General features: G+C 46.2%; 1 protein-coding gene across 1 annotated transcript in view; it reads right to left on the reverse strand.

The window, feature by feature from the left end:
• Positions 1–8,957, reverse strand: part of LRMDA (leucine rich melanocyte differentiation associated) — a 971,323-nt gene extending 962,366 nt beyond the window's left edge. The window contains exons 1-2 of the mRNA XM_084904895.1: positions 8,726–8,957; positions 184–284 (exon numbers count right to left, since the gene is read on the reverse strand). Coding sequence (XP_084761021.1) covers positions 184–284; positions 8,726–8,755 — 131 coding nt within the window. The 5' untranslated portion in view covers positions 8,756–8,957. The remainder of the gene's footprint in view (positions 1–183; positions 285–8,725) is intronic.
• Positions 8,958–13,429: the final 4,472 nt, after the last annotated feature.

A 13,429-nucleotide genomic window follows, 5' to 3' on the forward strand; every position in this document is an offset into this window, starting at 1 on the left:
CCTCAGTGTCACAAGGCGGGCGGCCCAAAGAATCATTCCAAGTAGAGTCAAACCTCTGGGTGCGAGTCCGTGCGTCTCAGGTCCCTGCACCCTGTGCCGAGCCAGAACGGGTCACTTACCTGCCATGGGCACTGGGGTACTGGGTCCCCCAGGCCTGGTTTGCATCTTGTGGAAGTTACATACCTCAGAAGGTTAAAGCTCAGATCAAGCCTCTTGGCGAAATGTCCGCAGTCCCTGCCGAGGTGCTCTGGAATCTCTCTGCAGTCCTGGCCGATGTAGGACACCTGGAAGTTAAAGGGAACAGAAACGCTGTGGCAAACGGAAATCGCCCAGCTGCTCGCGGCCCTGAGTCATTGATCCGATGATTGCTTCCGCAACTTTAAAGGCAAGCTCCTCACACACACACAAATGCCACATTTGTGGCTGTTTTTCTGGTCAGATCAGCTTTGGGGGCTGCAGGGACTCTGCCAACAGCTCCCCCTTTCCTGGGACACTTAGTATGATGAAGACGAATCCCGGCACAATGGAAATTGGACTAAAATTGGCCGGATTCAGATGTCCCCCCCCCCCAAAAAAAAAGAGCATGGCGATATAATCACAGCAATCAGCCTCTCGCTCAGGGGCCTTTCTAACAGCTGCCCCCCTGGCTCTCCTCCTCCACTGCCTCCCCCTCCCCAGCTCCCCTCTTCTCACCCCCGACTCCAGTACCCTGTTATGCACATTACCTCATAAAGACACAGCAGATGCACTTACCAGTATTCATCCTGCGTGGTGCTGAACAAACAGGGTTGGACAAGAAACCTTCCCAGACCGCCAATCCCATCTTATTACCACTGTGTATCAAGTGTCTGCCTCGCTCGGAACAGAGCTGATTCAGAGGCAACAGGGCAACGACTCCAAGGAGCCTTTTGCCATCAGCACCTCTCTGCTTGCAGAGCTGTGCCCCGAGGCATTGTTTTATTTATATTATTAATCAAGTGTGTACCCAAATATTAAAAAGCTGAACTAAAATGTGACCCTAAAAGCTTCTGACTAGGACAAGGTCGGAGGGTTTTCTCACTGCTCCAACTACCCGCTTTTGAAAGCCATTTTTGCAGACAGCACTCCGAGGGCAGGTTTGGCAAACCGTTCCAAAAACCATACAACAAGCCTGTAGATCAGGGCTGGCCAGTGAGTCACGATACAGGATGCCTCCCTAGAGGGCTCCAGGTAGGATTCTGCCAGGTAGAAGGTCTGGCCCATCGCAAACTATAACCTGGACCCTTCTCCCTCCTCCTGCCCAACAAATACACATTCTTCTACGCATACAGACAACGATATCTTGGAATGAGCAAGAGATTCCCCGGGGGGTTATGATTCCTAATGGGGAAGCAAGAATATGGTGGACATCTCAGATATTAGGTTTAACCATGTGAATTATTAATATTCAATCATTTTAGAACTACAGAAACAGCACTCTCCTATGACTGAACCCAACACAAATCACACTTCACCCTAGCACCTTCACTGTTTCCTATCATCGCTCTGTCCTCTCCTATCCGATGAGTACAAACCACTGATAATACAATATCCTGTATTCATAGTCCTTCAGTAACTTCAGTCCCAGAAGAGAGAAAGTAGGGAGAAGGGACAGAAAACTAGCTGACTCCCATAAAATAATTTTGACTCGGGAAAATACAGGGTTTCAAATTCAATCTAGCAAGCTCTCCCCTTGCTACATGAGACTCATCTTTCTTCAGGACTCCTTCTGTAATAATTTAACTTCAGCTGAAACCGGTTTGGTAGAGCGTCGGTCTGCGGACTGAAAGGTCTCGGGTTCGATTCCGGTCAAGGGCATGTACATTGGTTGCGGGCAAATCCCCGGTAGGGGGTGTGCAAGAGGCAGCTGGTCGATGTTTCTCTCTCATCGACGTTTCTAGCTCTCTCTCTCTCCCTTCCTCTCTGTAAAAAATCAATATATATATATATATATATATATATATATATATATATATATATAATAAAGTTTAAAAATAATAATAATTTAACTTCAGCTTCTAAGCCATGATGGAACTCATGCACCAAGGAGAGACTAGGGATATAAAGCTCAATTTAAAATAATAATGATAAATCTCAATCAATCAGCAGCCTATTCTGTAAGTTCACATCGATCCCCAGGCCCTTGGTGCTCACCATAAAAGCCATCCCGCTCACCCTGGCATGCACACCATCTTGTACTTATCATCACCATTCAAGACCTCTGACATATATGGCAGAGAAGCTGACAATTAGATGTAGAAACTGAGCTCTTTCCTCATAGACTCACCAAGGACTAAATCTGGTAGGGACCCGGTTTGTCAAAACCCCTCATGTTTTAAACAGGGAAATGAAAACTCCGGACACATCCCCAGTATTATGGAGCTTCTTAGTGATAGAGCCTGGACCATGTCCTGCACCAGGAATAAGGACTTCCAACTTGGCCATGGAGTTCTGACAAATCCACACGTGGATTTTCTTCATCAGAAAATGCCAATGGCACATCTGTCATATGTTTTGGCTTCAAACTGAGTCTTCCTAACTGAAAGGTCAAGAACTATCCTGTGTTGAAGGCTCCAGAAGAGTGTCAGACACTAGAAAAAGAGATGGATTATTTGCTCCCCTTTTTCCTCAGTAGGATTCCCCTTCAGCAACACTAAAGAGAACTATCACCACAAAGCATTTGAATCATTCACAACATGTCTGACAAGACTTTCATAACAGCTGGTTTTATTGCATGGTCTTAACAGCACAGCATCCCAAGAAAATTAAACAGAGCACATCTTGCTCCCATTCTACAGAGACAAAGACCAAGTCTCCAAAATGTAATAGGAAAACCAACTTGACAAGCCACCCTCAGGTAAACTGGAAGCTTTTAGAGATGCCAGTTAACCCAACCAACCAGGTTAAAAGGTTCAAATCAACTGGAACAAGCTTAAAAGCAGTAGCTACTGTCAGGCACTGCGACCGACACTCCTAAGATTCTGTTTAAGAAATGCTTCTCAGCAGAGAACATTACCTCTCAGGATGCCATGAAGCTTCTTGGAGCACACACCCATCTAATGTAAGATACAGGTCAGAAGAACCAGACCAAAAAGTGTTAGCTTAGCCGAAACCAGTTTGGCTCAGTGGATAGAGCATCAGCTTGTGGACTGAAAAGTCCCAGGTTCAATTCCAGTCAAGGGCATGTACCTTGGTTGCGGGTACATCCCCAGAAGGGGGTGGGCAAGAGGCAGCTGATCGATGATTCTCTCTCATTGATATTTCTAACTCTTTATCCCTCTCTCTTCCTCTCTGTAAAAAAAAATCAATAAAAATATATATATTTTTAAAAAGTGTTAGCTTCTTCAGCAAACAAGAGAAGAGTCATAGAGATTAATCTTAAATGTCACCGGGCCCAGAGCAGCCGGGCCCATAGCAGCTGGACCCGGAGCAGCCAGGTCGGGAGCAGCCAGGCCCGGAGCAACAGAGGCCAGGCCCGGAGCAATGGGGCCTGGTATAGCTTGCTCCTTGCCGGCCCATGCCCCAGGACTGCTTCTCAAACATGACTGGAAACTTTTGGGGGAACTTGAGGGTCTGCTGAATCAAATGATGAAGGCTTAGATCTGGATGTGTTGAGTTGTTGTAGCACTGGAGTGTTGATTTGTGAGTGCCTTATGTGGGGTCTGGATGAGGTTGGTTGATCTATTTGGATGTGTCTTTTGTTTGAAGTGTATTCTTAGGAATGTGGAGGTATTATTGATTTGAGAAAATGTGAATTGATTTGCTACCTGAAAAATTTAAAGTTCTGAAAGTTTAAGGTCTCTTGCCAAAAAGAAGTTTTAAAGCTAACACCTTAATTTTAATGGAGAAAGGGGAGGACATGCCCTTCCCACCCAGAACAGGTAACCCAATTCCAGCCAGCAGCTATCTTTAAACAATGTGTTCATTTACATTTGAACGCCTGTTGATAGCCCAAGGGCAAGCTTACATGTAAACAAGTTTGCTTCTCAGCTCCCAGGGCAGAAAAAACGAGGTTTAAAATTATTAGATTTTAAAATTTATTCTTAAAAATACAAAGGTTTATTAATTTAAAAAAAAAAAAAACAAGGAAATTAAAAAACCCGATGAACAATATTAACTGTTGATTATAACAGAATCAGAGATACGGGAGGGGAGTGGACTGACAATTCTGGGGGAAAAGGGGAGTGGGGGTGCGGGAAGAGACTGAACATAAACTGTGCACCTATGGATGAGGACAATGGGGGGTGGGAAAAGGGCAGAGGGTGGGGTGGAAACCTGGTAAAGGGGGAAAAATGAGGAACTTTTGTAATAATATGAACAATAAAGATTGATTTTTTTTAAAAAATCTTAAATGTCACAAAAGGGTATATCTAAAATGAGAAGTCATTGCATTAAGCCAAAATATTGAAGAACCAAGTTTTGTACTTTTAATTTGCCTACCTTATATAGTTTGTAATCCAAAACTCCTACCCTGAGTGAAATGATAGCATATAGGAACACCATTATCTGGGAAATTAAAACATATCAAGTTAAAGATCCCTACGGAGAGAAATACCAGAAAGAAAGACAAGATTGTCTTGGCAGGATCCCCACACATATACACGCTCAAGGGGTTGCAGAAAATTACCAGTGTGGCTCCCAGGACAATTCTGGAGATGGTGAGTTTGTCCGTAGTCACACAGAGAAAGTTTTATATACCTGTCCCAGTCAGGGTAAGGGATTCTTGATTTTAAATTTGCAATAACTGGTCCATCCATGTTGTTGCAAATAGTAAGATTCATTCTTTATTATGGAAGTAATATTCCAGTATATATATATATGTGTGCCTCAGCTTTTTTACCCATTTGTCTATGGCACTTGGGTTGCTGCCATATGGTAGCTATTATAAAATAACAGAATATAGTGGTGCATATATTTTTTTCAAATTAATGTTTTGAGTTTCTTCATATATATATACCCAGAAGTGGAATTCCTGGGTCATAAAACAGTCCCATTTTTTACTTTTTGAGGAACCTCTATTCTGTTTTCCATAGCTGCTGTCCTAATTTACATTCCCAACATTTGCAACATGAATGAACCTAGAGGGTAGTATGCTAAGTGAAAAAAAGTCAAAGACAATTACCATATGATTTCCCTTATATGTGCAATCAAAAGAACAAAATAAATGAATAAACAAAACAGAAGCAGACACATAGATACAGAGAACAAACTGATGGTTGCTAGAGGGGAGGGGTTTGGGGAGGTGGGTGAAAAGGGTGAAGGGATTAAGAAGTACAAATTGGTAGTTACAGAACAGTCATTGGGGATGTAAAGTTCAATATAGGTAATAGAGTCAATAATATTATAATAACTATGTATGGTGCCAAGAGGGTACTACCAGAGGATATCTTTGTAAATTGTATAATTATCTAACCACCACTATACTGTACATCTGAAACTAATATATTGAATGTCAACTCTAAAAAAAGTTCTAATTAATAAAAATAAATTGGCATCACTGGAAGCTGTCAGAGTAGAAACAGCCCTGGGCATGAATTCAAGTCCCTCTGCTGCTAACTACCAGCCATATTACCTTGGATGAGTCACAGAAGAGTCTGTTTCCTCTTCTATAAACTAGTCATATACTAACTGCCTTCACAGATGTTAAAAAAATAATGTAACAACATTTATTAACTGCCTACCACCTGGCGATTATCTATTCAATCCTCATGAACAGCCCCATTGAATCACATATTATCCTCATTTCACTTATATTACAGGAATGAGATAACATTTTTAAAACTCAGCACCTAGTGGCCACTGGATAAAGAGTTGAATCAGATGAATATCCCTATGGAAGAGATTTACTATTCTGATGTCTGTTGGGCACAAAATTTCCATGTCCAAATTCCAAGTTTGCATTTGTGTCTACCATTGTATAGATGCTACTACTTGGTCATAAATTAGTGGGAAAAGATTGAAAACTTTATGCTGAATATGAAGGATTCATTCAAGCCTACTGAAGTCATATCCATGATGAATGAAATATTTTATAGAGAAAGTGGAAGGAGCCTGGCCGGTGTTGCTCAGTGATTAAGCATCAAGCTATGAACCAGGAGGTCACAGTGCAATTCCCAGTGATGGCACACGCCTGAGTTGTAGGCTCAATGCCCAGTGTATGGCATGCAGGAGGCAGCCATTCAATGATTCTCTCTCATATTGATGTTTCTATCTTTCTCTCCCTCTCCCTTCCTCTCTGAAAGCAATACAAATATATTTTAAATAGATAAATGGAAAGTGAAAGAAGAACTACATCTCTAAGCGTTTGAAGTTGAGGCCTATGGAACTCCTAAAAACCAGGGCAATGGCAGTCAGTCCGCAGAGGGGTTGAAAGCAATGACCCAGTTTCAGCAGAACAATGTCATCCATCTCATTAAGTTATTTTAATTTTATTAGTGTTATGTTTGGTGTCTTTATACTTAAACCATCCCTTTACTTGGATTTTATAGGACTCTAAATATGCGCTTAGAAAGAGTTATGTCTGGTTTTACTCTTTGTATACTTAAGCAATGTTGTGATAAAAACAATATTAACACTGGGTTCATGTAAATCCTCTCCAGCCTCTCCACCTCCCCCTTTAAGGTATACAAAAGTTTGAGAAATACCATGTGACACACGTAAGGTGCTATTTGATGGCTGTCATCAGGAGCTGCAAGGAGGAAAATGCTACAAAGACCCTCACCTCAGGGCTGCCCCTTGGGGTTAGGGTCTTTAGGTTCTAGGACATGTCATGCCCCAGGGGCATTGCCCAGCTCCTCCCCTGGCGGAGGCTCAAAAATGCCTCCCCCACAGGTGAGTGCTTGTCCTTAGGCTGTTCCCGGTGGGCTAAAGGCAGGGGGTATGGGGAAAACCAAGTTTGGAGAATGGGGGAGCAAAAGAGGGCACAGGAAAGTCAGCCCCATTGTCAAGTTCTCCATGTGGCTGAAGAAGCTACCCCCAGAGAATGGTAGGTCTGAAATGCAGAGACTTAAGGTCTAACCCCCATGTGTTTTTTTGTTTTGTTTTTTAATCCTCACCCAAGGATATGTTTCTTAGTTGATTTTTTTTTCCAAGAAAGAAGAAAGGAGAAAAAGAAAAACATGAATGGATGGGAGAGAGAAACACCATGCCTATCAGTTGCCTCCTGTACCCACAAGCTAGGTATGTGCCCCGGTAGGGAGGGAATTGAACCTGCAACCTTATGGGTGTAGAGGACAATGCTCCAACCAACTGAACCACCAGGCCTGGGCCAATAAGACCACCATTTTTAACCCCTCCACCTGGCAGGTACCTCCCTGGCCTGCTCACTTCTGAACTCTGAGAAGGGAAAACCATTCCGTTAGCCCAAAGTAACCTCAAAATCTAATTGTGCCTGACACTACCGGCCTTAGGCAATCCAAGGGGACAGTTTCAAAACCTTGCAATATTTCTCTTTGGGTGTGCTGGGAACGAGGGGAGTAAGAGGGCTGGCTTAATCAGGTTAAACAGAGAGACCTGGCTTCCCCAGCAAGTCAGTCACCTGGCCCTAGAGTGGCTAGCGCTGCCCTCCAGCGATGATAGAGAACACCTGAGGCTTCACTACAGGTGTAAACTGCAGAGTTGATGTTTCCCAAAGACACCTCTTCCAGAGAATGGGAGGGCTCTAGCCTTCGGCCCGCCCTGGAAGAGGGGCCTATGGCAGTGGTCAGCAAACTGCAGCTCGCGAGCCACATGCAGCTCTTTGGCCCCTTGAGTGCGGCTCCTCCATAAAATACCACGTGTGGGCGCACACGTACAGTGCGATTGAAACTTCGTGGCCCATGCGCAGAAGTCGGTTTTCAGCTCTCAAAAGAAATTTCAGTCGTTGTACTGCTGATATTTGGCTCTGTTGACTAATGAGTTTGCCGACCACTGGCCTATGGGGAGGAGCCAGAGCCAGTAGTGGGTCCTCACTCTAGCGCCTGCCAGGTGCTTCTTGACTTCACTGTCTTTGGGGGGAGTGGGGGGATTGGGGAGTCCTGAGGCACTTTGCCTTCCTGAACTCCTTCCTCCATTATTAAAAAGCTAAGGTGTAGACAGGCACACCTAGGAGATATGCCGGCTTGGGCTCCAGACCGCCACAATAAGCAAGCATCACAATAAAGCCAGTCCTGCTGGCGGATGGTCTTGCCTTAGAAGCAGAGAAAATGCAGCATCTGCGAAGCTCAGTAAATGCCTGGGTTTTATAGCCGCATTGGTATAAAGATAGAGTAAAAAGTTTCTCTTTGATCAGAGTTCTTTTTGGCTTCTGGTTAAAGAAATTAAAACTTTTAGTGGGCCCCGGAAAATACGGTGGGCTGCGGCCACAGACCCGCTCCCCCAAATCGGGCTGGCCCTGGCCAGTGAGCGCTAGGAACAGAGGGAGGTGGAGGCGACTTGGGGTGCCTTCACCCTCCCTCCCCCCAGCTAAGGGGTGTGCCAGGCTCAAAGCGGGGTCTCTCCTCATCAACCTCGGGTAGGCCTGGGCAGGGGACAGACAGACTTCCCACGTGCAGACCCGGCCTGGGCAGAGGACAGCCTTCCCACGTGCAGGACTGGGGTGGGCAGGGAACAGACTTCCCACGTGCAGACTGAGTTGGAGCAGGGAGCCCTGTTTAACTTGGGGGGGGGGGGGCTCCCCGGACCAGCTGTACCCGGGCGTGGGCTGGGCGGGCAGGCCTGGCGCACTTACTTGCGTTCCACTGACGACGAGCCCGTCCATGGCGCGGAGCTGGGAGCAGGGAGCAGGGAGCTGGGGACCCGGAGCAGGGAGCGTGGCGGGGCGGGCCGGCTTCAGTTCCGCACTGGCGGTCAGCTGACCCGCGGAAGCCCGTGGCGGCCGAGGCCCCGGCTCAGCTGCGGGCGCCCCGCGCGGGGGCAGGTGTGCCTCCTCCGCCCCGGGCGCCTCCTCCGCCCCGGGCGCCGCAACAGGTGCCCCGCGCCCGCCCGCCGGCCTGACCGCGTGACTCCCCCGTGCCCTCGGCCTCCCGGGACCCTATCGCCCCGGGAGGGGGTCAGGGGAATAGGAAAGCGTCCCCTAAAACCCCATGCCGAACTTTACTGCGTTATAGGGTCAGACCCTGCCCCGCCCCCCCGCCCCAATTGGGGCCGTTGGTTGGGGGAGTGGGGAGTAGGGGGGGGGGGCGTGCGTTACGCCTGGCCTTTCTAGTATTTCACAATCTGGATTACGCAACTATCTCCAACTGCAGGGAGGAGGGGCCTCCTGGCTGGAAGTCCCCTCCCCAATTTTTGCGGGGAAGAGGCGGTGGGAAGGTGGAAGGGTGGGTTTATTTGTGAGGGAGGAGGGGAAACTGAATTTCCCTATAAATAAAGTGTTGGCTCAGCTAATAGCATCCCTGTTGACGTCATAAATCCTGGGAGAGAGCTGAATGACCTGTCCAAATTTCAGGCTTCTCTTCTCTTCCTCCTCACAGAGCAAAGGTATCTGTGAGGCTCAAAGTTATCCATGAGGCCGAAACCGGTTTGGATCAGTGGATAGAGCGTCGGCCTGCGGACTGAAAGGCCCCAGTTTTGATCCCAGTCAAGGGCAAGTACCTTGGTTGCAGGGGTGTGCAGGAGGCAGCTGGTTGATGTTTCTCTCTCATCAATGTTTCTAGCTCTCTGTCCTTCTCCCTTCCTCTCTGTAAAAAATCAATAAAAAAAAAATATTTTTTTTAAAAAAAGTTACCCATGAGGTCGGACCACCACCACCCGTTGCCCTCACCTGGATGAGGGAGGTTGGCCGTTACTGCCTCCTATCTGGATGGAGCCAGGCCTGGTAAGCAGGTACTGGAAGCTCATGTGTACCCTCAACTGAAAGAACCCAAATGTCCCAGTGCCTGTTTTTGCCTTCACCCCTCCATCCCTGGACATGCAAAGCTATTGCCAGATACCAATGCGTTGTCATGTCATCACTGGTCCCCTGTTTCAGCCGAGAGCTGCCTGCCGCTGCCTAAATCCTGCTCGCTTCATACCAGTGGGCACAGGCCCCACTCAAATTGAGAAAGGAAAACTGAGTCCTGACTTGCCAGACTCTGGGTCTCACAACCATCACAGGCCTGTGGGTAACTGTAGCTCCCCGCCTCTGTACAGGGGTGTCCGCCAGGCTGTGCGTTGTCCTGTGTGTCCAAACTGCACCTGGGAACTCCTGGTTGTCCAGCAGAGGATGATTGTTATGATTGCGGCTAATTATTTTGTGGCTCTCATCACTGTCTCTCAGGCCTGGTGCCAATGCATTGTAGTGTGAACCTTCATTGTCAACGGTCTGATGAGTGACGTTGACCTCTGAGGGCTGACCCACCTGCCCCTCTCTCTGCTGGGAGGAAGGCACACGGAAACGTGGAGCTGTAGGAACCTACCTAGTCCTGGCTGTGTTTACTTTGAGTTCCAGGAAATCCTGCAACAAAAGGCCCTGCCGGCCAAAAAAGAAAGCTTGCCCTCCAGACATAAGGGGGATCAAAGGGAATGTTTATAGACCTACAGCTCCCCTTACTACTCCCTCCTTCTCTGCTAGACTATCCTCTCTGGCCCATTGTCCATTTTTGTCTGCATTTCCTTCCTGAAAAGGAGGAAGTGGACCCAGCCTCTGTTGGTCATGATGCTCTGCCCTCCCCAGACACCTTTCACCTTGACCTTCCTAGAAGAGCTTTGACCAGCAGGAGAGACAGACCTACTCATAGATGAAATTGGAGCCCAAGCCTGTTTGGCTCAGTGGATAGAGCGTCGGCCTATGGACTGAAAGGTCCCAGTTCCGGTTCCGGGCAAGGGTTGCAGGCACATCCCCAGTAGGGGGAGTGCAAGAGGCAGCTGATGGATGATTCTTTCTCATCGATGTTTCTAACTCTCTATCCCTCTCTCTCTTCCTCTCTGTGAAAATTCAATAAAACATATTTTTTTTAAAAGATGAAATCGGAAACACCCAGGAGGAGGATGCTCAAGGCCATCTCATCCATGCCTCTGCCTCCATACACAGCTATGTTGTCAGAACATAGACTGTCCTGCAGACTTTATCAATGACGCCAAAGTGGGCTGGAATCCTTCCCACCTTCCCAAACCCCTTCACTGCCCATTATTCTAAACTTCTAAAGGCCTGAAATTTTCAATGGTTCCTGAATAAGTAATAACACAGTCCAAAATCTCTCAAGATATTTTATCATTCCAACAATCCTTACCTCTCCTGCCTCTTCTCCTATATCTCACATCCTCTGCTTATTTTTTAGTTTTTGGGTTTGCCCAGAATAACTCTGGACCCACTCTTGTCTCCACTATGTGAACATACTGGAAAGGCCAGTTGACTGTCAGGGAGAAAAAATTGGGGAAATCAAAAATAAATACAGTTCCAGTGGACTTTGGTGTTTGGCATGTAAACAGAAGACAATAGGGAGCTATTGAAAGTTCTTGAGCAGAGTAGAAACTTGCTGACTGTAGTAGGGGAGGACTCCTTTAGAAACAGACTGGACCGACCTCTCCTTACTCCGCCTCGGATGTTGGAAGTTCGTGTTCAGAACATAACAACAGGAAAAGAAGGAAGAGTTGGCTGCTGAGAGGGGGCTGAGGGTGGAGGGGGAGGGGGAGAAAAGGAGGAAGAGAAAAAGGATCTGTATCTCTAGACCAGTGATTTCCAAAGTGGTCTATATCGACCCCCAGGGGTCTATGACAACCTGCAAGGGGTCTACGTCAGCGAAAAAAAAATTTGGGGGTCCATGAAATGAAAATGGGGGTCCACGATAGTGGATCTCAACATACACTGATAGTACCTATTTACTTACATCATATTATCTTATAAAAACATATAAATTATTTATAAAAGTACCTATGAAGTAAAAAATTTATTATATATGTTTATAAAATTGTGTAAGTTGTAGGATAAAAACCTGCACATAATGATATACCAGTATCATCTTGTTACAAGCATACGCACAGTAAACATTCTTGCCAATTTTTGTCTCAAAGCTTCGCGAACTTGCACCGACTTGTTCAATTCATCACTCTATAAATATGAATGTGAGAAAAATACGTTCATTCGTTTCCTGAATCTTGAATAGGAAAGTGCTGAGAAAATATTTAAAAAAATATAAACTGGTAGTTTATCATACAAATTATAGTGAATCAGTGTTATTTTGTTTGAGAATGCCGGAGGAAAGTAGGTACATTATTTTTTATTAAATTTTAACACTAAACTTCACTACAGTTAGAAATTTACAAAAAAATCAATATCAGGTAAGTAGGGGGTCTACCCAAAACCGAAAAACATGGCAAGGGGTCTACGGCACAAACAAGTTTGGGAACCTCTGCTCTAGACCAAGAAAGATGAGAAGAAAGAGGTCAGGAACACCCTTCTACCTCATCACCTTCTTGAACAAAAGGAAAGTTACATAGAAATAGCAGAAGGTAAAGCTCAACATGGACCTCCTCTCAGGAGAGGAGAGAGAAAAGGAATGCTGAGATAGGGCTGGCCCAAGTGGTAGACAAATAATTCCTCGGGAATACAAGGACTCTTCAAGAGCAAACAGAGAAGGTAAGTCTTGTTGGAGCTTCTCCTTGAACACACTCTGCCCCTGCCCCAGGAGCACTGAGGGGGAGGAAGGGTGTCTATAGGCACCTGGGTTCTTTCTCAGCCCCTGCACCCCATTCCATGGCCCACTGAAAGTCAGCTCTAGGCACTTCCTGCCTCATCCCACTTTATTCCACAGCCCTGAGCCCCAGCTTCCAAGGCCCAGGCATGTGCTAAGCACAGAGGGTACACATGGCAAAGACATACCCTTCAGGAGAGATTTGTGCTCAGACATGTACAGTACTAAGTTGACGAGAAGCACTGTAAATGTGAGAAGTGCTATAATTGTGGTCCTCTTTTCTGAATCCAAAATTGAGTCAGGCAGCCTAATGTGTACGGTGCGCTTATGATGATCACAGAATAGAAGGTTCAAATCAGGTCTGAACCGGAAATCCTGGGTCTGTGGGTTCTGGAACTCTTAACACATGCTTATGGAGAGTGATAAGGTCCAACACATATGACTGGGCATTTCCTTATCGCCCTTGATGAAGAGGGCAATATTTTATTCCTACTGTCATCTTTGTTATTACTGTTATTATTATCCTTTGGCAGAAGAGGCCCTCTCCCCTGGAGTCCTTCCTCTGTCACATTCCTGGGGACAAAAAGGAAGATCCTGTTTACTTCCAATCAAGGTAGTTGATTCTGGGGTTGGCCAGAACCAAGCGACACAGGAACTGATTCCTGAAATCTTCCAGCTCGCTGCATCAGCCTCTGAGAGAAGGAAGGGCCAGTTAACAAAGTTTTATTAGCATTCCTACCTATCCGTAGCCGAATTTCTCTTCAACCTGGCCTCATTTCTTTCAGGCTTACCTCCCGGGCAGATTAAGATAGTTGCTATAATTA

This window comes from Pipistrellus hanaki (assembly GCF_964339955.1).
Source record: "Pipistrellus hanaki genome assembly, chromosome: 14".
Classification (NCBI taxonomy): Eukaryota; Metazoa; Chordata; class Mammalia; order Chiroptera; family Vespertilionidae; genus Pipistrellus; species Pipistrellus hanaki.